This window comes from Zosterops lateralis (genome assembly GCF_965231275.1).
Source record: "Zosterops lateralis genome assembly, chromosome: 10".
Taxonomy (NCBI): Eukaryota; Metazoa; Chordata; class Aves; order Passeriformes; family Zosteropidae; genus Zosterops; species Zosterops lateralis.
Window position 1 is genome coordinate 17697807 of NC_139770.1, and position 26773 is coordinate 17724579.

Here is a 26773-nt window from a genome sequence, read left to right on the forward strand (position 1 = left end):
ATTTGCAAATGTTATAAAAAGAGTCATTAGTAGACCAGTAATCTCTTTTTTAAATGTTTTTTAAAAAGCCGAATCCTCCTGGAGGAGCCAAAGCATGGAGCTAGACTGAGCAGGAAACAAGGAGCAGGACAGCTTGGGAAGAGAGGTGGGTGCTTACACTTGGGAAGCTCTTTTAGGTAGGACTCACTGCCTTTACATCAGTCATTTACAAGTATCAATAGAGAATGCAAAACAAACAGACAGACACCAAACTCTGCAAAATAGGTTTATTTTAAAATTTGAACCAAATAGAGTTTGCCTTTATTGCATGAATTACATGCAGGTGAATACTATAAAAATACCTGTGCAGCATTTATATATAATTTATAAAATCTTCATAGCATAAAATAGCTGTGAATTAGAACAGAAGTTTTACACATAAAGCTGCATGAGTGTCCCTGTCAAACTGTGCCTTTTCTTGGGAGTAATTCCAATCCCCAGCTTAAATGCTCATCTTGCTGCCAAGTGTTTTCCAAATTTTGTGATGTGTCCCCTATGCAGGGCTCCAATTGTGCACTGCACCAGTGTGTCACGCAGCACTCTTAACACAAGAGGTTTAAAGGCATTTTAAACCTGATGGCAGCACTTCTGTGGGAAGGAGAGAGGCTGAGGAGGGAACCCCATGGCTGTGGTGGCCCATGTCCAGCACTCACCCAGGGCCAGCTGTGAGTGGCCATGTGCCCTGCTGAAAGGCTCACTGGAGCTTTTTGCATGCATGTGTGAAGTCCACACAACCTGATAAAAAACAGTTTATCCACAGCTTGAGCAAATCTAAAAATGGTTGGATTTTTTGCCTGAATTTCTTCTGGAGACTGGCAACCTGGGTTTAGAGTGGCACAGCTCTTTAACATGCATGCCTCACACTCCTCAGACAGAACTCCCAGCTACAGTTTTGGAATTGATTATATTTATCCAGGCGGCCAATGGACAGCAAAGCACCTCCTTTACATTCTTCAGGTTAATTTTTCTCACAGGCAGGAAGACAAGTGTACACAGTTAGAAAGCTGGCCCTCACTGTGCATTGTGCCAGGCAAGGCACAGGGGCTATGCTTGAAGCTCTGCAGCAGTAGCACAGTACATTTTCCTAGCCAAGCAGACCACATTCACTGCTGTAATTCTCAACAGCTCATTGGTCCAACAGCTGAAATATATTGTTTTAAATAAGCAGCCTGAGTTACAGGGATGACCTTCCTATGGACACAGCTCCCTGCTATTCTACAAGTGTATACACAGTGTTGAAGGATGCATGGAAGACCATCTGTGATGTTGTGCAGCAGCAGAAAATGATGGCATCTTATCATTGTCCCAAACTGTAGTCACCAGTCACCATTTTGCTCCTTCCACAATGCAGTTTATGGACTCTACTTGTCACTCCAGCATGACAGGAAGGATTTTTCCTTTCCCCTAGCCAGGGTAACTAAATCAGGGTTAAACAGTTTGAACTCAAGCCTCAGTGCTGTGATAATAACTCTGCTCAGTTGTTTGTAACCAAAGGATCTTTTGGTGGGGGCTTTCTTATTAATATCCAAGGTAAATTTGTTGCAAATCACCTTAAACATTTTGCGTTAGCTTCTCCTTCTCTTTTACATTTTGGGTTTTTTTTTTTTTTAGATTGTAATAATGAGTAAAACCATCCACACAGAACTAGCCTGGTCTGGCAATGCCATCAGAAGACACTATGAGCTCTGCCCGATGATGGCACTTTGTTCTTGGCTGGTCACCTCTCCCCCCACCCTGCCAGACACTCTTTCCCTGATGCCCCAAACCTGAGCCCTGACTTGGCTGGTTCCACTGATTCAGGAACAGCCCCACAGCCAGGCAGGCAGAGGCACAGCCCTGTTCCCCAGCAAGCCAAATCCCACAGCAAAACAGCCATTGCTACTGCTCTGGCAGGGATTTGGGCTGGGTGCTTGTCACATTTAGTTGCCTGAGAAAAGAGTGTCTACTTCTGGGACACAGTGAGGACACAGTGGGGTCAGTGATATCTAACCCAAAGTTATCTGTGCAAACAATTCCCATGACTCCTTCAAGTCAGATATTTTACGTCAGTTGCTTTGTGTTTGTGTGGCAAGGGCATGGTAGTGGCAGGGGGTGGCTATAAGGGTGACTTCTCTCAGAAGGTGCCAGAAGCTTCTGCTGTGTCCAACAGGACCAATGCCAGCTGGCTTTCAGATAGGTCCACTGTTGGCCAAGGCTGAGCCCATCAGTCACAGCAGCAGCACCTCTGGGATAACAGAGTTAAGAAGGGAGGAAAAACCTGCACAACTGCAGGCAGACAGAGGAGTGAAGATATGGGAGAGAAACAACCCTGCGGGCACCAAGATCACAGAAGGAAGAGGAAGAGGTGCTCTGGTGCCAGAGCAGACTCCCCTGCAGCCCATGGTGAGGCAGCTGTGCCCTTGTAGCCCATGGGGGTCCATGGGGGGCAGAGATCCATCTGCAATGAGTGGAGGACCCCACTCTGGAGCAGGGTGATGCCCTAAAAAGGGTTTGAAGACCACACTGGAACAGGCTCCTGGCACAACTTTTGATCCCTCAGGGGGAAGTGCAGCCCATGGAAAAATTCACACCGGGGAAGTTTCTGGTGAGCTGTCTTCTGTGGGAGGGACCCCATGCTGAAGCAGGGGAGAAATGTGAGAGCTCCTACCCCCTGAGGAGGAAGGAGCAGCAGCAGCAACATGGGATGAACTGACTGTAACCTCCATTCCCATCCCCCTGTGATGGTACATAGGAGGAGGTAGAGACTTCAGGAGGGAAACTGACCCTAGAAAGAAGGGAGGGGTAGGTGGAAGGTAGTTGTAATGTTTGGGTTTTATTTCTTATTATCCTACTCTGATTAGTTGATAATAAATTAAAGTTATTTCCCCAGGTCAAGTCTGTTTTGCCTGTGACAGTAAAACTGCTGAGTGATCTCTCCCTGCCCTTGTCTCGAGCCATGATCCTCTCATTATATTTTCTCTCCCTGGAGAGAGAGGAGTGATAGAGCAGCTTCGGTGAGCACCTGGCCCGCAGCCAGAGCCAGACCCACCACACCAGTGCAGAAAGGCACAGAACATTTTTTGGTCAAGTCATCAGCCTGGATTACCACGTCTCTGAAGCTGTGGTGGCTGGGTGAGGAGGAGCTGTGCTCACATCAGTCCCAGCAGCTTGTGCAGCACCGGCACAATCACAGTGGCTGTGAAACCAACAGAGGAGTAGGTCACAAACTTATAGGGCACCTCAACTTCCAGGCGTCTCCGGGCCTCCAGGTCACGGATGGGGAACTTGTACCGATAGCCCAGCACACCAAGGACCACGCTCTTCATGAGCCACCGTGTCAGCAGGACAACCAAGATGCCCACAAAGAACCTGGCCAGCACAAACACCACTGTGCTGGTGATCAGGGGAAGTCCAGGCTGAACACTTTTGTAGGTTGAAGCAGCGTACTGGTTGTTTAACCAAAATCCCACAGATGCTCCAGCAGCTGCTCCTAAGATCGTAGTGGTGTCTCCCCTGGTAGGGCTGTAATAGTCTAGTTTGGGGTAGTTGTAACACAAGACAAGAGGCACAACTATGGAAAACAGTGGGCAGAAGGGGCTGGTTAACAGCAAGTGATCTATTGTGTCCCACGCAGGATACAAGACCACGAGCAACACAGCTGAAATCAGTGCACCTCCAATCACATCCTGTAAAGAAATCACATTTAAAAGGTTTTGTGAGACCTGGAAAGTAAACCAGGTATTTGGGTGATGATAAAAGACCAGCATCTACATTGGTGGAGCCCAGCAGTGGAGGAACACCCTGAATCCAGTGATGCCACTATCCATGTGCAGGGACAACCTGAAGCCTGTGCTAAACAAAACATGACAACCCACGAACCCAACCTTAGCTTATGCATGTGCATGTGTCTGTGGACATACATTCTCCTCACCTGCTCTCATGTTTTGAGGGCATTCTCCACCTATGACCTTGGAAAAGGCACATGTACAACTCCATGTCAGGGACAACATTGCAGTGAGCTGCCTCCACACAAACCCTTTCCCTCCCATAATCCTACAAGCAATTTCATCATATCAGTGTGATTATCCCTTGCTTGCTTTGCATAAAGGGGGAGATGCTGTCCTTTGTCAGAGACAGGCTCCTATCCCAGAAACACAAGCTCCAGGGATGGAAAATGCAGAGCTGTGGGATGTGCTGGGTGTGCCATGGTTTCTGCCAGCAGTGGGAGGGAGGCACCTGCGGGCAGGGATACAGCAAGGAGAAATTTGTTGCCCAAGTCTCTGAAATCTGGCTTTCAGTACAGTGCCTGAAGCAAGCGTGTAGTTAAACCCTAATTTATTAACAGAGGCAAATAAGGTGTTTTGAGAACTTGATTGTTGTCAGCCACAAAGCTGAGAAAGGAGGTAGCCCCTAACAAAAGCCATCTGTATGAGAGCAGCCAGGTAAAAAGCAATAAAACGAGTTTCCCTGTGCTGCCCTTCCAGTGTCACGTAGAGTCAGCAGTGTTACTACAGCCATAAAATGCTCTGCAAGAGCTAAGGCTAGTCACAGACAGAAATGTCCTCTTCTAAGACTGTATCTTTTTCAAGAGCCATGACAGCTGACTGCTACCATGCTTGGTCACAGTCTGAAAATTATTTATGTGAGCTTCACTTCGAGTTAGGCAGAAATGAGAGGACTTTTTTCACAGCAGAAATATTTAATGACATTCTGGTAAATGCATTACTCCTTATGGCTGAACTTCAGCTGTTTACAACTTCCATTCAATTCACAGCACATTTGGTTTTAAACAACTCCTACAGCCATTTTGCATATTCCTAACACAAATTTCCATTTATTCCCTCATCTAAAACATGAGGCTAGCCAAGGAAATACACAAACTTGGTCACACATGTCTAGTATGTAATATACTATTCTATTATATACCTTTAATTCACATAATTCATGTTTTGATGTCAATTCTTAGATGATACCTTTACACACAAAGCATGTTTTGGCCCAACACTAAGCAACTGCCTCAACACAAAAGAGCTGGAGGCTGCTCCCAGCACTGATGCTCAGAAATCCCATCCCCACTCTACATCCATTTCTCACACAGATGTTTGTTCACCTCATGTTAGAAGAAAAAGTCCTCAATACCCCTCTATGGGTGATCAAGGAGCAAAACTCAAAAGCTGTTCACATGCTTTTCTGTTCCAATTAAAGAAATGTAACCAAACATGAACATTTCCTCACAAAAGCTTTGCTCAGATTTACCCAACTGACTCCAGCAGTTCCTAATTCGGTTGCCAACAGTCCCTATTTACAAACTCGATCAAAGTTTTCTGTATTTTGTCATCCTCCCATTCAGCCCCAGTGGAGTAATGTGGCTCTTGGAAGTTTCAAGCAGGATCCAGACAATCAGCTCTGCCCCGACCAATGGCATTGTACCCGTGGTCTCCAAACTGGGTGCACAAAGCAACCCACGGGGCTGGGGGAGGAGAGAACATACTTGTTGCACTGCTCATAAATAAAATAAAACATGCATTTCTAAAAAGTAGTGCTTATTTCATCATTACCTTATACTTGTTAATTTTGTGTGGTTTATAATGTATCAGTACAGTAGAACATGTATACAATTCATAAGTATGTGCATATATGTATATATAGGAGGCCAATGATTTTTTTCTTTTTTTCCCCCTATCCACAAATATCTGGGCTTCTCATTTTGGAAACTCCTCCCTGGAAGCTGGTGGAGAGCTCAGGACATGCTGTGCCTGCCTGTGGTGGCTCCCTTCAGTCCTGGTGTGCATGGGCAGGTTCGATTTTTTGAACACCCAGAGGAGGTGGGCGAGATCCAGACCAACATTTCCATTTAGCAGCGCATTTCCATTTAGCAACTGCTTTGTGGGCTCTCCCTGCCGTGGCCCCGGAGCCGGACAGGAGTTTTCCCCGGGGGTGGAGCTGCCCTTCGCACGCCCAGGAAGCACATTCATGTCTGTCTGCCTGTGTAAACAGATTAGTCTCTCACCAAGCCCGCAATTATAAAGGAATTTTTAAATAAGGGCAGGCAAGGATTTTGCTCAAGGTGCAGTACTACCTGCAAAATCTAAAACCTCTGGTGGCCCTGCTGGGATGCTGCAGCTCCCTGGGCACAGACAAGTCCTCCCCAGGCTCCATCTACCTCCCCTAAAGCCCCTGCACTGCCATGCAGCTCAGCCTGTTCCCACACAGCAGCAGACATCTGCCCTGCTTCCCTGAGATTGCCAATCCAAGCAAAAAGAACACTTCTCCTATTCTGTCTGGTACATGGTCACTCCTGCCTGAGTTCCCTTACATTTCCATTTAGTGTGAGACACTACTCACCATCCTGAACCCCACTCCTAGGGACTGTACTACACAATGTGTAAAGTACTGAGAATATGTTGTGTGTTTATCAGCTTTAAAATATTTAAGATAATTACAGGATTAATGGTAGTATGAAAAAACCCTGAAATACAGCCCAGAAAAGGGGCAGGGTGGGAGCTTCAGAACACCCCCCACTGTGGGAGGTGTAATCAGAAATAAATGCATCAACACTAAATGGGTATATCTCAGAGGAAAAAAAACAAAAAAACAAAAACAAAAACAAAAACAAACAAACAAAAAAAACACAAAACAAAAAAAACACCTTCAGGGTTTTTTGGTTATAAAAAGTGACCATGGTGGTCAGCACAGGACATTATTGCTTGTAACTTAGGGCAGTTGTAGTGCCAGTGAGGTTCTCACCCCATCAGCTGTGGCTCTGGAGGGAATGAATGGCTTCAGCAGATGTGAGACAGGAAAACTTGTTCACTGCATTGAGGCAGGGACCAAAACTTGGGCCAGTGTTTTAAGATGGAAAGCAAAGTAATATTTTCTAAAATACAATTCTCTGGAGAAAAAAGGCAAACAACAACAATTACCAGTCATATCATCTCCAATTGCTTTTTGCTTCTCAAAAATAATGCCTAAAAACTTACAGATTCACTGCTTCAAAATGTGTCCAAATTTTAACTTTTTTTTTTACTTTGCCTTTTCCAGGTAACTCCAGATCCCCTCTTTACCAGGTCCTCAGACTCCATTATTTATGCCCCACAAGAAAGGACCCTGCATTTCTCCTGTTTTTCCACACACATGGGACACTCTGATGTTGAGGCGGTGGAGATGGGTGGTTGTAACTAAATTACCTGTCAGCAGTGCCAGTGCATTGCTGCCACCCCATTCTGTGGCTGGGTGATGCTCTCCTGGTAACAGCCCAGGCCATGGGAACTTTTCCCCTTTCCCTGAGCACAGTATTCATTCTGGTACAGCTGGAAGGGTGCAGATAGCTCCCATACCAGCTGAGTGCCTCTCCAGGGGGGTCTTTATTAGTAATGTCTCTTCTAATGACATCACTGTGTTTTCTGATACCACTCCTCATTGAAAAGCAAGGCCAGCAATGCTGAAATATAAACAGATTTGTAGAGCTGAGACTACAGAAGATGAGATTCTGCACTGGAGCTGCAGGAAAGCACAATGCAAGTGCCCTTGTCACTCCTCCTCAAACAGGAAAAATTCAAACCTCTTTGGCTCCTCAAACAGGAAAAAATTCACTTACACCAAGCCCATGGATATTTGTTACCCGTTCCTTTGCTTTACTAAAATGCAATGACCACTTAATCCATTATTACATCCTTTCTATTAATGCCTCAGTTAAAAGGCTCTTTCAGCTGATGGTTTGGCTGGGCACTGCTGTGCCTCAGCCCTGTAAGATCACAGCTCAGGACAGGAGCTGTCCCACCCAGGGTCAGAAAAGCTCTGAGCTGCACTTCTTCCCCAAAGAACCATCCCTGCAGGTGGGACAGCAGAGTTTGTCATTGTGGGTGCCAAGCTGCTGCACAGGCAGGGGTTACATGTGGAGCTGTGATCACTGGGCCTTTCCCCAGCTCCATCCCCACCATGGCACACACAGGATAAAGACCCCAGCCAAGAACATTTGCCCTTTTGAAAGGCGGCATTGCTCACATTTCAGCTAAGAAGCTTTTTTAAAAAACTTTATTTTACAGCCCTTTTCTATCATGTCAAAAGCACAAAGGTCTTTTTCTTCTTTACCCTAAAATCCATCTAAATTTAGAGGGGTCTTTCATTATGATGGGCCAGCAAGAGAAGTATGCAAAGAATTTTTACTGATTGACTTAAGGTCAGTAGCCCAGAAAGGGTGTCTGCAGCTTCGATGTAAGATATTGTTGTGATCCACTGGGCCTGAAAGGAAAGGTCAAGCTATATTTTATAACTAACCTTAATCTCATGAGGGCTCCTTTTCTTACAGTCATCAAGTCTCATTGCAAACATAATTATTACTTGGTAAAAAAGATTCTTATGTCTATGCAACCAACAATGCATATCAAATGCATATCTGGCTATTTCCTCCTGTGAGGAAATAGCCAGAAGTTTTTATTCATATTTGGGAAGCTGGACCACCCCTCTTACCACTATATATAACAGATCAATAAAGTTTCCTCATGTCAGGAAAGAACCAGCCATGACAGGCACGCTGAAATTTGTTCCTAAAGCAGCACTGATGGCTCTAAGCAACTGTGCCCAGCAAGTCTGTCATATAAAGTCACAAATATTTCATAATTATTTTCAGACATAACATTTGGGCACCTCAGTCCCTTAAGAATTAATTTCCTTCCAGCTGAAGACAGGCACCCTGTCATTTCTGAGTGCCTTGTGCCTGTACACTGACAGGAGACCTGCTGCTGCTGCCCGGCCTCAAGGGCAGCTCCTCGCCAGGTTCACCCTCTGACTCACCGAGCTGCAATCCCTCCCCGGCACTCCCAGGCCGAACCAGCCCCGGGGATTTCTCGCTGAAAACACTGATACTATTGCACAAAGGGCTTAGCCAAGGAGCAGCGTCAGTTGCCCGAGCGCATTCCTCGCAATTAAAATTTCGAAAGGGGGAACTCCAATGAAGATGCCAGCCTGACCTCACTCCCTCCCCGGGCTATAAATCACTGCCTGAGGACTCAAATTGCAATAGCCCGAGGGTTTCCTTTGAAGGCACAGCCTCAGATTCAGTGGCACAACTCCTCCAATGGTGGTGGCACGGCCAAGGCAGGGCACACATCCCTGCAGGAGGGGGAGACGGGAGTTGCTGCAGGAAAGCAGAGCTGAGGCTCATCCTTACCAGGACTGTGTGCATCCCTGTGTAGAGCCTGCTCAGACACACCAGCGTGGAAAACACAAACGCTGCTGCCAGGCCTAGCTCAGATGGATACTGTGAAAAAAAAAAAAAAAAATTAAATACACGCATTAAACCAAGCAGCTGGACTGACATAAGGATCTTGTGCTGGGAAGAGCTGTACTTTCCCCAAGAGATTATTGTGACCGGAGACAAGGTCTCTCCTCCAGCAACACACAACCCTGCTAGAAGGTCATTTCTTTACCTCTGCTGCCTGCTTCTGGAAGATCTGGTCTCACTGTGGAGAGCTCTGGGAAATAGATTGTATTTGCAGAATTGTTCCTACAATATCTATCTGCAGAAACCATGTTAGTGTTAAAGAGCTTAGGGAAAAAGGCACAGCATGTTGTACAAGCCATGCCTGAGGTAGCACTGCAGTCTCAGCTCAGCCAAGGGGATTGTGACAGCTGCAGAGTCTGAGCAGAAGTGTGATCAATAGTCCTCGAGCAGTGGGCTGAGTGGGGAGAATCAATGTCTGGGCTGAAACCACAATCCAGCTATTAGCACAGTGAGGACCACTCCTCCTCGTGACACTTATAGGTTTAATTATCTTCTTATTAAGCTGTTTTTGCTTAATATCCTCTCTGAGTAGCCTAAAAACATGGAAAGTATTTAAGTAAATCAACATTTAAGAATGAAAAACCCACATTTGGTAAAGAATAAGCTTAACATATTAGCCCTTAATCCACTCATTCAAACCCTGAAACTGAGTGGGCTGCTGGGCTCCTTTCAATCCATAAGGGAGATTTTTCTGTAAAAAATAAACCAACTCAAAATATAAATAAATGCAATTAATTCATCCAATTTGACACAAAGTCTCCATCTTCTGCCAGAGGCTGACAACTGACCAGGGGGGCCGCAGGTCAGCACAAAAATGCTTCTGTGGAAATTCTAAGTATAACAGTTCTCTTCTGACCCTTTCCCGTGGCATACTCCAGCCCTCTGAATACAGAGCTCAAACCCAGCTGCAGATGTCACTCCCAGTTCATAAAACACTATTTTTCCTCATTTCTCTAAGCCTTTGGAGCATTTACACCCAGTTGACTCCTCCCTCAGCAGGCAGCCTGGGAGCTAGTCCAGATCAGTAACTGATGATTAGGGCATCGTGAGAAGATAGAAGCATAATGTACTGGGAGATTTTTCCATCCTAATAGAGGCAATTAAACCATTTAATTATTTGACAGCAGCTTTATTGTTTCATGGCAGTTTCCAAGAAGCCCAAGACAGCCTGTGAAGAGCTGCATGTCCCACTGGTCACTTGTGGATTGAGGAGGAGGTGGTGCTGACCTGGCCTTCTTGGCAGCTCTGACACGTGGGATGGATCTGGCCTTCCAGGGCTGACAAATATTCCCTCTTATGGCTCCTTGTCCCCCTCCCACTGTCAAGCTGCTCTGACCAGTTACCACAGAGGGAACAGGAGCCCTCTTGGTTCCATCCCAAAGTTTATCCCTTGAGAGGGCTGTGAGACATTCTTAAATACAATACAGTCAGGAAGTTATTATTACTAGAGTACAGGGAGCACAGGCTTGGATTCATCAAATGGAATGAAAATAATCATCATGGAGAAATGAGTTTCCAGGAAATAAACTTTTTAGGAAGATGATGAGGAAAAATGATGAGACTTCCCCAGGCAGCCCACAGCTCCAGTGAAGTGAAGTTGCTCCGACAAGCAGGTTTCCAATCATGTTGTGTGCTGTTTGTCTAACACAGGTTAGAGCCAGGGGATTTCCAAGGATGCTTTTCCTTTCATACAAAAACAACCAATGTGACTCAAAGCTCCTTTGTTTTCCCTGGCAGCCAGCATTTCCCAATGTGCAGCACTGACTTGATGGGCATGAGGTGAGCACAAAATTCTGGTAACCAGGCACCTTCCCTCCATGGTGACACCACGTGCAAAAACACAGCGAACCCACCAAACCACACTAAGGCAGTGCAGCCTGACAGCAGCTCTGAGAGGAATCTGTGCAAAAAAAAAGGGACATTTCCACTGAAATTCTTCTTGTGTCTATAATTGACCAGCTACAGGTAAGCACAGGGAAGAATATACATCTATGAAAATAAATACAGAACTCCTCTGGAAGTAGCAACATCTTTGGATTTGCAAGCTTTATGCGGCTTGCTGGAAGCAGACACAGGCTTTTTTAATGTATTTTTTTTCTTCTTCTGTTTTCTTTTTGTCCCCTTACCTTGTACAGGTTCATGGTTGCAATGAAAAAGGAGAAGGAGATGGCTGTAGCTGCCATGGCGTGGGTGGATGGCATCCCATACTCTGCATTTGTCCTCATCTCCAGCTTCACAACAGGTGGTGACAGGGGCCGAGGCCACTTCAGGATGTCCTTGGAGACCTGGCCTATGTACATCACTATCTGGGGACAGGAAAGGCCACAGGGCTGTCAGTCAGCACAGGCAATCCCCATGCAGCCCACCCAAGAACCACCTGTATTTCTGTGCTTTTTCCAGCAGAATCCACCCCTCCAAGTGGAGAATTTATCCCCTGAATTATTAAAGGGGTTTCCATTAGCTCAGCCAGCAAAGGAAGTGGCGGTTTTGCTGCACTGTGTGGTAACCTGAGCAGAAGTGGGACCAAAAGTAGGGTTTGCTGATGAGATTAAGCAATACAGGACAGCGTGAGACAGACAGCTGGCTCCCACCCCATGCTAGAGAAGTTTAAGTTTCCTCCCTCTCCCTTACAACCCCTCTCCTGCAAACAAAACAGCCATAAGAGAAAATTTTCCACCCCCACCTTTGAATCAGTGCCTTGCCCAGCCGTGTCCAGCACCAGCTCCCCCACTCCCAGCAGCTCCCACCCCACCCAGGGCAGCCTGTGCTGCAGGAACCCTTCTGGGATGCACCACTCCTGTGGTTATTAAATGACAGCCTCGACATCCTCGCAGAGGCAGCAGAGGGAGAACTGGACAAGTGACAAGAGGTACCAGTTCTCCTGCCTAACTCCCCAGTAAAAGGCTTTTATTCCCTGCTTAGGACACCAGAGGTTTAAGCAAGGGCTGCATTAATTAGCTCCCGAGCATAGCAACACTACTTTTAGGGGAAATGTCACATTCTCAGGTCAGCAAGGGAAGCAGAGACAAGGGGCAATACTATCCAGTATCCCTGATGGATGCTGCCCATCCAGCCATGCCCAGAGCATCCTTGGCTCCTCAGCAGCCTCTTCCCAAAGGCATCAGGCTCTCAGCACCCACAGTGAGGACATCTGAGAAAAGTTAACCAGGCTGTCCCTGTAGGATATATTTGTTCTCTGTTGTAGCCCTCCTCCCTTTAGATAATATAGCCACACATAGGCAGAGGAGGCTTTTTAAAACAAAGCCAAGCAAACCCCTTTTTCTTTTTTAATACAAAAATCAAGTTAACTGGTGTCTACCATGAAAGCTCAGTTGCTGTGTGAGGCAGCTTGCTCTTCTGCTTCTCATGCTTCCACCAGCAAAGGAGGGGGCTTAAAATAACATCCTTCCCTTGCTACTGGTGTTGGCCATATGCTGGAACAGCAACACTATCAGCCACTGCACATTTGTCACCAGGCACGTTGCATCCCTCTCTCTCCTATCAGCCATTTAAAAAATGGTTTCACATTAAAAGAAAGATGACAGGATTCAGGATTCACAAGTCAGGACCAGGTAAATCCAGTCACATTTCTTCATCCTTCTCTCTACAGCAAAGCACATGCCAGAGAGTGCCAGACTTAGAGCCAGCACCAGGGCCTGGAAAAGTGACTGCTGGGGCCTTTGCAGCTTTTATCCCTCATCATGTGAATCACATCACTGCCTTATTATCAGCAGCAGGTGGGACACACCTGGCTGCTCCTACAGGGAGTGAATACCCTGCCCCAGACTGCTCACAGTAAACAAAGGCTCAAGGAACAAATGTCTTTTAAAAACCTACCATGTGGGTCTATTTAGTTAATGCCTTCAGTTTCCAAATGGATGCGGACACATGTTTGGAAGTTAATTAAATTCCAGGGTTGAAAGAAAAATTACTCTCCCAGGGAGAACATAAAACATTGAGGCTGCCATTTGTGATAACATCTGAGAGGCAAGGTAGGATGAGCCAGTTTATCAGCAGTCCTCTATAATAATGACTTCCACTTGTGGAAGTATTATTAGCACTAGAACGTAAGAGCATTGCAGAAAAGGAAATGAGTCATCTCAAAAATGAAGGCTATGCTAGGACTCCTGTGATGGTGAAAAACAGACTGTATGCTGGAGGTGGGATGGGTAAGTGAAAATACCAGGCATCCTCACAACACTCTCCCCTTCCTAGCATCTCAGATTAAATTCTGACCCTTCTACTTTTTGTAAACACACAGTATAGATGGTGAGGACAGGTGAGACAACCTTTGTAAAACATGCAGGGGACTCCAGAGTATGCTCAGACTAAACACTGATCTCTGAAGCACCAGGCCTTTGCCTTTAGCTTATCTGGGTACCATGCATGTGGCTTTACACATACTGTCCTGCATTAATGTGGCAGAAGCAGCAGTTGTGGGTGGGGTAGAACAGCCCCCAGCAGCTGAACTGGCAGGATTCCCGAGACAGCAGGTGCACATTGCTAAAGGCCACCCCGCACAGGTGCTGCTCTGTGTCACCTGCAGCCCACGGGCTGCACACAGCAGCTGGAGCCAGAGGAGCACAGCCCAGGCTGCAGGGGTAGGGTACTGCCCAGGCTGCAGGGGATGCAGGGGCATGGCACTGCCCAGGCTCTGCCCAGGCTGCAGGAGCTGCAGGGGCACGGCTCTGCCCAGGCTGCAGGGGATGCAGGGGCATGGCACTGCCCAGGCTCTGTCCAGGCTCCAAGGGCACAGGATTGTCCAGGCTGCAGGGGCATGGCACTGCCCAGACTCTGTGCGGGCTGCAGGGCCTGGAGGGGCTCTGCCCAGGCTGTTTGCTCACAGCATGGCAAAGCAAACAGAGCTCCTGCCAGACCTGCCTGCCCCGGGCAGTGGGGTGCCCTCCCTGTGGCACAGAGCAGGGCAGGAGCAGCACTAGTGGGATCCATCCAGCAGTGCCCTCCCCTGCCCTTCTCTCATGCGCATCCGTGTTTTCACAATGCAACGAAAATGACTTTGAACTCTTCCAGGTTAAATCCTTGCAACAAATGTAGCAGCAATAAAACAAACAAACAACAAAAACCCCCAAAACTGTAAGCAACTTAAACCCAAGACCTTCCACCACTCCAGCTTGGCTGGCCTGTGCTGAGGGCAATAGACAATAAGAACCCTTTACAGTAAGCCAGAGCTCCAGGTGAAGGAAAGGCAAGGCTTTATTGCCACTTTGAGTGAACAGCATTACATTTTACTACACAAAGGCAATTGGCAGTTGCTATAGCAGCAAGACAGGCTCTGTAATCTTTTCCTGAGTGCTTCCTCTAAATTTGCTCTGAGTCACATATATGGTCTATTTCCAAAAATACTTCTTCACCTGAGCCTTTGCATCAGGATAAACAAGACAAATCTGTCTCTGTATTTTAACAGATCTTGCTTTAGTGAACAACTACAGAACCAAATGTGAGGCATTAGCATCCACACAGGTGTGGATACCTATTCATTTGTTCCAACACCTGCAGGAGGTCCCTCTGGGGTGAGATGCTGCTCCTCTCCTGAGCATCTGAGTGCCATGAAGTGACCTGTTTCCCTGACATTCCCATACCTCTGGTGTGTATGCCAACCCCTAAGAGGAGGTTTTTCTCACCTGCAGGTGTTGTCTGGCATTTGCAGTGGTTTCCCCTCACTCCTCACATGCATCACTCCCATGAGAGGGGGAGTAAATAAGCAAGAGTTCTGGAAGCAGATTTACCACCACACGGAGCAGACAGACACAACTAAGCCGGTTCCCTGTGCAGAGGGGTGGCAGCACTGCCACAGAGTGCAATTTCCCCTGTGGAACATTCCTGTGGCATCTGCCCAGACTCTGAGCCTGGCAGGACTTAGGAAACATGCTCAGTGCTGCAGGTGTGCTGTGTGGGGACATCCTCCTTCATCCCTGCCCTGCCACAGCCTCTGCACAGGATGGACACACCTGACCCTCCCATGGCATATGAAGGTCAGGAGGAGAAATTCTTTTGGTATTCTGTAATATTTCAGCTAACAAAGGGGAACCAGATCATATTTGTTTTCAACCTCTGATTTTGCAGGTGTCCTTATCTTCATTATTGATCTATTTAAAGGACAAGGCAAAATTCTAGAGAAGACACACGAACAAATAGCATTGGCAACTTCATCCCTGAGACTCAGTGTGGCAGCCTGACTTTGAATCTGCTGGTTTAGATCCAAAATAGAAACTCTATAACCTGGCTCTAGAAACCCAGGCCTGCAGTAGTATATGTCATCTTCCCAGAAAGGAAATTCACCATTTGAAAATGATGTTACTTTGTGTTTCTTTCACAAGCACTGTGCACTGATAGGAGTGACCAAGCATATTGAAGAAGAAAAAGAAGGATGCACTATTAATAAACATTTGCAGATTAGTCAAGCAGAAGTAAAGACTGTATGTGGTTGCTGAGGGAGGCATGACTTTGATTTACCATACAGAAATTAAACCAAGCACCCAGCCTGCACTGATCTGTTCTCGGCATCCCCCAGGTAAGTGACCAGATAAACACTGCAGCAGATACCAGCTGTGACTGTGTCCCTGGAGTATCACTTGGTTCAGAGTAAAAGAGGAACAGGGCAGGGAAGAGCATGTTCTTGTGGAGGTACTCCTCCTGCCCCCAAGTGAGTGCCAAGAGCTAAGGCTTGGCCTCAGGAAAGCACACCATGAAAACACACACACTCACTGAGCAGCACTGCTGGCCCCTTGCCCTGGCAGCAGCCCAGGTGGAGGAAGCCCTGCAGAGCAGAGGAGCCCCAGACAGACACTGCCAGCCTGGGGCCCTGAGCCACCCTCACATTGTGTCCTGTTCCCTCCCCATCCCCTCCTGAAGCACATGGGGCTGCTCCCCAAGTGCCAACACCTACAGCAGGGCTGGGATCCTCCTTGGGGCACACACACCTTGTGGGAGGGGGTAGCTGGTTCTCCTAGAGCTCCAAGACCTGCCATTTCCAGCATGGGCATTGTTCCCCAGAAGATACATCAACCTTCTGCTGGCTGCACAGGAGCTTTTCAGGTTTACCAAGGGTGTGGCCAGGGTCAATGTGACATTCAAGGTCACATTCAGCTGGTGGGATGCCCAAACCCTTGGGGCTGTCCCAGCCACCATGGCAGCAGCAAATCTAACAGGCAGATCTCCAGCCCACCACAAGCAGCACAGTATTCACAGCACAGCAAAGGGCAGCAGGAGGCAGGGGGACAAGGAAGACACAGCATGGGCAGCTTCCTAAGAAAGTTTTATATATAGATATATATGTGTGTGTGTGTATATGTACATATGTGTATATATATATATGTATATACATATATGTGTGTGTGTGTGTGTGTATTTACATGTATATAAAAGGAAGGAGGACTTTATCTCAATTCAGGCTTCAGAAACACAAAACCAGAACAAGATTAGTACAACCTCGAGCCTTCAGAAGCACAACCAGCCAACACCCTAACACATTCACTCTGTCTTTAAAAGAAGCCTTTAGACAAAATCTACAAGATAGTTGACTACCTTATAATGGGCTTAGAGAAGGAAATTTGGGTCCGGGCTCCTGGTAGCAGGGAAAAGTACTGTCACATTTATCTGGTTTGTCATCTAACATCTAAAACTGGCAAACAGTTACACCTGGAAGTTCTATTGAAATACAAAAGGTTTCAAATTTAAACTTCACCTTAAATGATTCACAGCCCATTTCAGTTATGAAAGCCTTACTGGCACTTTTTCTTCAAGGGTGGAGTACAGCTACCAGCTCTTTCAAAATTCCCTTTCAATCAACACTTTATCAACTTGCACACACTATTTATTTTTGTATTCTGACATGTAGTTACTTATGTGCCTGAATACAGTTTTACATATTCTTGTGCAGTGCAACATTTGGTGCTTTAAAGAGCTTGGCTTTCAAGTGACTGTGTTTGTCAGCAGTTCCAGGCTTGTTTCAGTGAAGTGTTGCAAAGGCACTAAAACTAACAAGCACATAAGAATTGTTAAACCCAGAGTTGCTTCCAAGTGTGTTTTCAATCACTGCACAGCTCTATCAGTGGCATCACAATTGCAGGTAAACTCCTGCTGATGAGAAAACTCCTGGTTACCCTGAGAGGGAGCTCAGAGCTCATCATTGCTGAGTAACTAAGTGCTGACAGCCTTTAGAAAACAGTTCCTCTGAAAAGCAAGATAGAAAACTAAACTGCTATGGATTCAGACCCAGAACCTTCTCAGGCTTGCTGAAGATGTCCCCTCCCAGTGCTGCTCAGAGAGCCCTGAGGGGCACACACAGCCTGGCATCACCAGCCACCCAAACTCTGCCTTCCTTCAGAGGTGCCACCTACCCCTGAGTCAGCAGCTTATCACTGCCACATGCCAAAAGCTTCCACACCTGCCCCAACAAAGTCTCTGCTGGTCAGCTCTTATGTACATTGCATAAATTAAAGTTTATAGCCTATAAAGAGGTGTGGCCTGAGGGAAAAAAAAAAAAAAAAAAAAAAAAAAAAAAAGAGTTTATTAGGCACAGCAAACTGAAACTGAATAGCAAACTGAAACAGTAAATTCTTTTTTCCCAGGTCTCTGCCTTTGAAATTCCACACCAAAATAAAAATTTCAAACCTGAAGCAGTGCAAAAGAAAAAAGAAAAAGGAAAAAAAAAAATAAAAAAAAAAAAAAAAAAAAAAAAAAAAAAAAAAAAAAAAAAAGTGAGCTCTCACCTCTCAAGCTGAGATGTGCAGTAAATTTAAAGTACATTTGGGGACTGTGTGAAGCTATTTTTCATCTCTGCACTTCCTGGCTGAAATCACAAGAGTCACAGGCATCAAAGCCTTGCCTGTGCAGTTTCAAGAGTGTTTACTTCAAATTACTGGAGAAGAGAAGCAAAGACACCAGGGTACCTTCATTACTGACTCAGCAGCCTGCTCAGAGGTTTCATACAGTTATTTCCTCCATCTGCCCACAAAGGTAAAGGCTGCATATATACTCTGAATCCTCAGAGGCAAGGCCCCATGGAAGCACAACGTGCTGCTTTAAGCTGCCAAAGCATCTGGATGCAAAACCAGTCAGCATTTCCCACAGCCATCCACCTGAACAGAAAGGCACAAGCAGCTTGCTCTGGGGACCCAGGGCTGGGGAAGATATTCCAGGGTTCCAAGTCCACTCCTCTGCTGCTGCTGAAATAAACTCTTTATAATTTTTCTTTCTGCCCTTCACCCTTCTAGAGCTATTTCACAACCTTTGGCTTCAACTGAAATTATTTATGACTGCCTTATACATGTTTCTTCTTGTGAGTGTAGTTTTATTTTAAGAAGCTCCTTCCTTCCCATGGTTTTTGCAGCCAGCCCCATTCTCTCTCCAACTTCATTTTGCTAGGGATTTATCTAAGCTTTCAGTCTCTGCTCAGAAAATAGTCTCAGAAAATAGTTCTTTAATCATCCCTGGCCCTGCTCCAATTTGAAATTATCTTTCTCAAATGGGGGTGACTGGCTCTGCATAAACTATTACAGACAAGATGGCAGGAAGTCTTTGTAAACAGCACTAATGCTGCTTTAATTTTTAAGGGAAGAAACTCCCCTGATTCATCCTGGGACACCAACATTGTCATTTCCAACTTGAAGCAGAAACTTTCAGGTTTGAGTGGGAAACAGTACAGAAAGTACCACCCTCAGCACCACTTCTACTTCTCCAGAGCCACTTCTCCTGGCCAGTGGTGCCACCAACATCTCTGCCAACCATGTTCCCAACATATCCATGTGGTTTGCCCCAGACTCTTGAAAAAGTCCTTGCTAGTCCACTCTCTCTCCCTGCTGAAGAGCTTCACTAACAACCTCTCCTCATCCTGAGCACCCCCTTTAAAGGGGAACTACTCCTACCTTTCCTTTAGGGCTCTCCCTTTGATACCAATGCCTTTCCCCAGATGGGTAAGAGCCTTCTGCAGAACATGCCTGGGTCCTGCAGTTATCCCTTCATGCTCTTCCCAGCCCATCACTCACAGCTGTTGGCAGAGACTATCAGTCTGCCTGGACTTTTACTGTCATCTAACACAGTTCTTTTCAGCCACACATCATCATCATGCATTAGAAGCATTTCTTCAAAACTCCATCACCAAAAGCACAGCTTTTGTCCCACTGACACCTTGGTGTTTCCCATGCAGCTGAGCCAAATGTCACATCCATGACCATGGCATAGGTCATGCTGACAGGGCTTGGAGCAACCTGGTCTAGTGGAAGGTCCCTGCCCACAGCAGGGGGGTGGAAGTAGGGCATTTTTAAGGTCCTTTCCAACCCAAGTCATTCTATGATTTTATGACTCTCTTAGACAGAGTACCAGTCCCTGCTCACCAGCAAGAGACCCTGCCAGCTGAGCATGCCACAACATTAACAGACATTGCCACAACATGGCCTGCACAGACATTTTTAGCCATTTCACGATTACATATAATTAACTTTTTAAAAATAAAGATGGTCACACACTCATGTATTTAAAACAGTTTCCCCTTTTCAGTATAAAGTGCAACTCCACAACTCAGTAAGTGAAAAATAATATTAATTATCATAATATCAGATGCTTGAATACTCTAATAAGTTAGACTAGATCTGGCCAATACTCAGATTATCTCCTTGCAAGGAAAAGGCAAGGCAAGTCTACAGAAATGCATGTAAAGGACTCCAAAGGCTCATTTTTTTTGAGCAATATGCAAACCCAGAAGGCAATGACTACCAATTTTCATCTTCTGTGGCACATTTCCAGAAGCTGTAGGTGTATTCCTGGCCAAAACCCAGCTCTAGTTATACTGTGTCCACCTACTTCTAAATTTCATCTGCAAGTTATTTTTCATGTTCTCTTTATAAAATGTATTGACTAAGGTTGCTGGCACAGACCAACTGATGTCTTCTGTCCAAGACCAGGTGTATTTGAAATGTATGACCCAATTTAAGCTGGTTTTATTATTTCTTATCATATTATTTGGTTCAAAATACAAAATATTATTAACCAGAATTGACTAGATCATGGAGAAGCTTCACTGTACAGAAATAAACTTGGATATTATATTAAAGATTTTACCAAGCTTCAGTTTCTTAAATCAGTGTAGATTGATAACTAAACCTCCAGGCTCTGCCACCTGGCAGAGGTGCTCCCTACCTCCCTTCTCTGTTCTAAAATGGTTTTATTTGGGCAGAAATGTCTGATGAATACCAAGATGAGCAATGGCAGTGACAAAACAGCCAGTCCTGTTATCTCCTGTGTGCCTGGTTATCTCCTGGTTTTTTCAGAGCTACAATGGAAATACATTATTCTGGATACTCCAAACCAATGCTGACACAATGCTGAAGTCAGTTAATTTGTGAATACTCCCATATTAATAAAAATCAATGCTTTCAAGTCTTAGCCTTCAACAGACAATCTGATCTTTCCTCCCTCAAGTGACTGAAGAAACACCCTGCTTATTCCACTGCAGCCTGCATATCCCCTTACTATCAGGTTTATTGTAATTTCAACCAAGCCAGAACTACATGAAATTACACAGAAGAAATGAGAATAAGAGAAAGATTTCCTAAAGTGATGGAAAACTATCCCTGAAATACTATGATGCATTGGGAAGGAAAGGTTTTCCCAACTGTTCTGTGCAAACTGTATCAAAAGCAGCTCAGTCAGTGATTGTGCTGAAAAAAAGTCTGTCCAAGATGTGGCAGAGATGAAGAAATCCTGAGTCAGACAATGCCTCTCGCCTCCTCCCTCAGTATTGCAATGCCTTTTCTTTCTAAACACAAGCTACACATGAGTAGTGTTGGTGCTTCTTTTGTTTGAAGGGATTTTGTTTCTTTGAAGGGTTGTTCTTGTTCTTAAATATTTGTTTGCTATGGATGCAGAATTAAAGTTTAAATTAATCATAGAAATACTTACAGACCAAACAATTATCATTCTTCTAGACACGGAGTGATCTATATTCCAGTAGGCAAATGGAAGGAAAGTGATATAAAAAACTTCTTCACCCAAAGCAGCTGAAAACTTGAACAAGTAGTAGTAGAAGTAGTTCTTCACAATATACTTCTGTGTGCAACCCTGGAAATGAAAGAATTTTATCATTTTAGTGAAGTAGAAAAATATAACAGACATTTAAAACATTATAACTGCTACAGTTCCCAGTCCTTAAACCAAACAGTTTGTTATAAGAAGTGTCAAGAAATGAAGTTCCACTTTTATACTAAAATTAAGATTGTAGTGATAGCACAGCTACATTTCCTGCAGAGCAGAAATCTATTCAGACTAAGGGAGCAGTCACATGGACAAAGACTTTCAGGAGTTGGGATCAGCCTTTCCTCCAGGGTAATCAGGTGTATTCCATTAAAGGTATTGACGTGCTAAGTTTGAAACTTCTACATCAGTAGAGAAAGCCACCACTGCTTTCACTGGAAATGCATTTTGAGCTGAAAAACTTAAACTGCAATTACTGAACTACTTCATTTAAAATTGGCCTCGTTGTAGTCCCTGAAATTTGCTGCCAGGTGCTGCTGACAGCAGCCTTCAACACTGGGATCTTCCATGTGCCTCCAGCCCCCAGCTCCTGGTGGCAGGATCTCATGGCATCACCCCACACAGAGGTGCCACAGCTGGAAAATTCAGCTCCAAATGGGACTGGGCTCAGCAACCACAGCTGCACCAGCAGATCCAGGGGAACACAAGGTTCTGAGTGGGCAGAGAAAAGAGCTGCACCTGTCACCATCAGATTCTCACTCCAACATTTCTAAGTAACAATCATGAGGTTGTATTTTTAACCATTACCAGTAGATATATTGCAAACAGTGACTTTAGCACTTTTATATTCATTTTATTTAGCATGAAATTTCATGCAGTCTCTGGATTTGGCAGCCAGATGATTTCATTAGATGGACCCCACCTAACACGCTTGTTTTCCCTCTTCCAAAAGGTGACACCCAGCCCTCCAGAGCTGGGAAGCCTCACAAGAGCACACATTGCTTAGGCCATGACTTTGGGCACTTGTTCAATGTGTCTAGAAAAGGTTTGCTGCAGCTGCTGCTGCCCTTTGGGACTAGGACACCACTAAGAAGCCTCACTCTGTTTGCAGGAGCAACAGGCAAGTGAATTACTTTTGTAGGTACAAGTGTCACTTCAGGAAATAACGAGATAGAGAATGAGAGAGAGAGAGGAGTTTTGATTCAGGGGAGGAGCAAAGGATCCAAACTAATCTCACACCATCTTCCCCAAAAAATTAAAAATATATATGTTGGCTATGTAAATACAAGATAAAAGAACTGTCTAAAGATGAGAACCAAGAAGGGATCATGATGGTCTCAGCACAGGCACACTGAGTTAAGATACAGCTTTGGCATAAGCTTGTAAAACTCTCCAAATAGGAAATCTGTTATGCTTGGAGCTGGCTGTGTAACTAGTTTACTAAAGAGACACCCTCATCCTGCGTGCTAGTGAGAAAACAAAAATTGTCTAAGGAGTCTAGACATGCACTGTGACTCACTGCAAAACCCAATAGAAGTTTCAGTCTCTTCAGCTGCTTTTAATGCAGAGATGAGGCAAACTGCATGGAGATGACAAAGGCAAGATGGAAAGAACTTGCATCCATTCAACTATTATAAAAACCCCCCACAACTTGAATTGATTTTTGCACCAATAAACAGAAAAGATGAGTCAACATTTTTTGAAATGCCAGGGTCAGAGGAGTGGTCCCCCATCTATCAGTCACAGGGGTCACAGATGAGTTACTGGCATCCCTCTAGGACAACAGCTCTGTGCTGTGGCTGGCTGCATGACAGAGCAATCAGTCTGAGTGTCTCAAGTCTCATTTGCCACTTAGAAAACACCCCCAGTGCAATTAGCAACTCCAATGCTTCTTTCTGAGATCCCAAAACTGCATTTGGTGACACTTAACAGGGCCCCACGGAAAGCCCTCTGCTGGCACCACTGACTCCTCACTTAAGCATTAATCTCCAAGGTATTGGGAATTATGTGCTTGTGTGCTTTAGCTCAGAGAGGATCAGACACATCCCTAAGGTAATGCTTTTATACTTGCAGTCTCATGGGATGAGAGATAAAACTTTCTAATTCCAGTAAGTGTTTTGCAAGGAAAAATATGGTTAATCAGGTTCTAAAAGAAATGTGGAGTTAAAAGAAATATTTCCAGGCTGAAGACAGGTCCAAGTCCTTCTACACGATTCTTCAAACCTTTCTTTTTTATTCTTCCTTTCCTTTTTTATCAGAAATCACACACACATTTGGTTGGAGTTTTAGCACCTTTATTTTTTTTTTACTCTACACCAGCAGTGGAGCAGAGCCAATGTGTGGCAGGGGACAAACAGAGCCTGTCTGTGACACGATGCTGGCAGCCACACGTCAGGCACACAGAGTGCCACAGAATCACTCCACCTGATGCTTGGTAGAGCATGGTAATAAAGTGATGTTTGCATTTATTGTGATCCCAAGGCACTGTAAGTACAGCAAGCCTCCTCCATGCACCTTCAGACTGAGCTCACATTTACTACCTACACCCACTATTTCTGCAGAAAGCAGAGTGCAGTGCTTTGTGAAGTGCCTTCCCTTTTATTCTTATTCTAACCCCAGTGCAGAAAAATCCATTATTTGTGTTAACATCTTCTAACATTCCCAGAAATTTATTCAATCTCTAATTTTAAAGTAACTCCTATCTTTAGACTTGGTTATTCATAATGCACTGCACTGACCTGATGCCTTCCACAATGCCTGAAGCCCTTCCAGCAAATCAGCCCTTCCATCTATCTCCATTGCTATTCAGTCTGGATCGGAGAGGTTTTAATGGGCAGCAATTAAGGCTGTAGATAAAGTCAGAATTTTTAGAGCATTTCAGAAGCAATGATGTAATAAGATGTAGAAGATGTAATAAGCCTCAACGTTTGAAGACACAGAAGACAGGTGATTTCACAAAACTGACCCTTCTCATCAACTGTACAGTGTCTATTTTGAAAAACCTCAAGTGCTCAGACTACAAGAAACTCTCATGGATGTATGAATCTCCATAAACAGAAAATGGCTATTGCAGGTCATCCCACATTTGCAGTGGGGTGAGTGACCCACACCAGGTGCTGCCACAGCACCCACCCAACCTCCCCAGCATTGGGAGCATGGGAGCATCCCCAAAACGTTCCTACAGGGCCAGCAGAGCAGGGCAAACCAACACCCTGGTGGCTCTGGGGATACAAGACCACACAATGACACAGCATAGGAGGAATCCATCATTTTAGAAAGGATGTATATATGTAGTGTTTAGCCTTCAAAGCTGAAGCAAAGGAGCAGCAGCTGAGCTGCTAACATAATAGATTAAAAATGTATTTTTAGGGAAAAAAAAAGTAGCTGTGCAAAGATACTACTCCTTGCAATTCCTCTGGGAGATCTCTTGTCGGAGAGCAAAACAGGCCCCAGCTTTTCCTGCCCTGTCTCTAGAGACAAGCTGTGCAGGATCAGACTTCTAAGGCTCAGAGTCTGACCCAGAGATCCCATTAACTAACACTCTGTTCTCAGCTCTCAATTACTTCGGATCTTTCAGAAGATGTACATGTTTAATTGAAGTTCTTGAAGTCCCTTTGCTCCCCTTCCAACAGCATTGCCTTGCAAAAGATTAGGAGTTTTCCTCCCAAAGTCCCTCATTAACACATTACATACTTTTTACTTTAAGGTTTTTCAATGCAGTAAAAAAAAAAAAAAAAAAGGGTTCTAAATTTAGAGAAGCCACCAAAAATCAGGCACAAAATAAAAAATCAAAAATTCCAGTCTGGATGTTGCTGTACACAAAGACAGTATAAATCAGACAATTCACTCCCACAGGGCTGTTACACTGTTTAGAGTAAAACCAGTGGGAAAAAGCCTTCTGTACTGGGGTACTCTACATAAGCAGTCAGTTTTACATCATTTTAGGTTTCTTAACTGTACCAAGTTAAAAAAGGAACCTATCAAGTCACAACAACAACAAAAAAATAGATATTGGTAATTAGATTTTGGCAAACAAGAAAAAGTAAACTCCACAATCATCAAAGGCTTCAGCTCTTCCATCCAACTGCACAGCTGTACATCAAACACTGCTTTCCTGAAGATCCAACAAGCAGCCAAGGGCATCCAACAACTCTCCAGCACCCACACATTCACCTGCCCTGAGAACACCAACAATGCAACCCATTGCTCCATGAGGAAGGAATGGGGTGGCCAGGGAGCAGGGGCTGTGCCCAGAGGGAGATCCTGGTGTGGCCATGAGCCCCTCGCTGGGTGCAGGAGCAATAATAGAGCCATGGAAGGAATTGCAGAGGAGACAGCAGGGGCAGGACAACAGCATATGGAGCCCACAAAGTACACACAAGGAACCCCAAGGCATCAAAAATACACCTGACCAAGCTCATACATATATGCAGCTTCTCACTCTGTTTAAGTGATTTAAAACAAGTAATTAATTTTTTAGCCTCTACAGAGCATGAGGCAGCCAGTTTACAATAGCTGTCCAGGTTTACAGAGTGTTGTTGGAGGGACACCTTGAGCCAACCAAAACCTCAGAAGTGTGGAGATGGAGACAAACAGAAGTCACAGGAAAATCCTCCTTAAATGTCATAAAATTTTGTCCAGCTCTGCAGTTGGCACCAGGTCCTTGTTGCCCAGCACACAGAGGACACATCCAGATCCCAGGTGTTGTGCAAGCAGAGACAGCAGCAGGCACTGCTGGGCTAATGAGCAGGGATGTGGCCTGGAACCATCAGCTGATGCAGAGGCAAGACAATCATTGCACGAGACTTAACAATGCTCAAGCTTCAAGCCAGAGAGTCACAGCACACTGAGTGGTCTCAGGTAAAGAACCAGTGGGGAGTCTAAAAGTCAGGCAGAATCCTGGTAGTATTTCAGCACTTTCTTAACTCATTCCAAAAGGCCATTAGATAAAACTCTCAGCAAGGTACAACAGGAAAGCTGCACAGCCAACAGCACCAGGGATGGCTGGAAGCAGTCAGGCTGAAAGGGGCTGTGCTTTGCCAGACCAGAGGCTGAGACCACCCAGACAGACAATGGGAAAGGTTTCCCACCAACGCTGTCAGCATGGGCACAATGCTCCTCCAGTCACCACATCTTACCTCAGTGTGTGCTCATCCAAAATCTCCCCTTCAGCCTGTAAAGGATGGTCAGCTGAGATACACACATCAACACACACCCAGCACAGTGATGCTGGAATGGGTCCAGAACACAGTTACGACACTTCAATTTATGTGTGAAGATTTAATTTTTTAATCTTCGTATTATTTCCCTTCCACTCTGGTTATTAGTTGGGAAATAGACTGAATTACAGGTTTTATTTCTGTATCGTGCTCTGAAAGTAACATGATTAGCCTCATCCTTGTGCTGGAGGAACACACATAGAAGTAACAGAATCTGCCAAGTCATTTAAATATAAAGTGGAATAACATAAGACTAGAGTTG

At 45.2% G+C, this 26773-nt stretch overlaps 1 protein-coding gene across 1 annotated transcript in view; it reads right to left on the reverse strand.

Annotated features, from left to right (window-relative positions):
• Nucleotides 1-270: 270 nt before the first annotated feature.
• The window catches only part of SGPP2 (sphingosine-1-phosphate phosphatase 2), a gene marked incomplete at its 5' end in the record, with an annotated part of 35221 nt that continues 8718 nt past the window's right edge, over nucleotides 271-26773 (reverse strand). Inside the window, 4 exons of the mRNA XM_083869052.1 lie at nucleotides 271-3704; nucleotides 9188-9277; nucleotides 11428-11607; nucleotides 21221-21379. Coding sequence (XP_083725178.1) covers nucleotides 3168-3704; nucleotides 9188-9277; nucleotides 11428-11607; nucleotides 21221-21379 — 966 coding nt within the window. The 3' untranslated portion in view covers nucleotides 271-3167. The remainder of the gene's footprint in view (nucleotides 3705-9187; nucleotides 9278-11427; nucleotides 11608-21220; nucleotides 21380-26773) is intronic.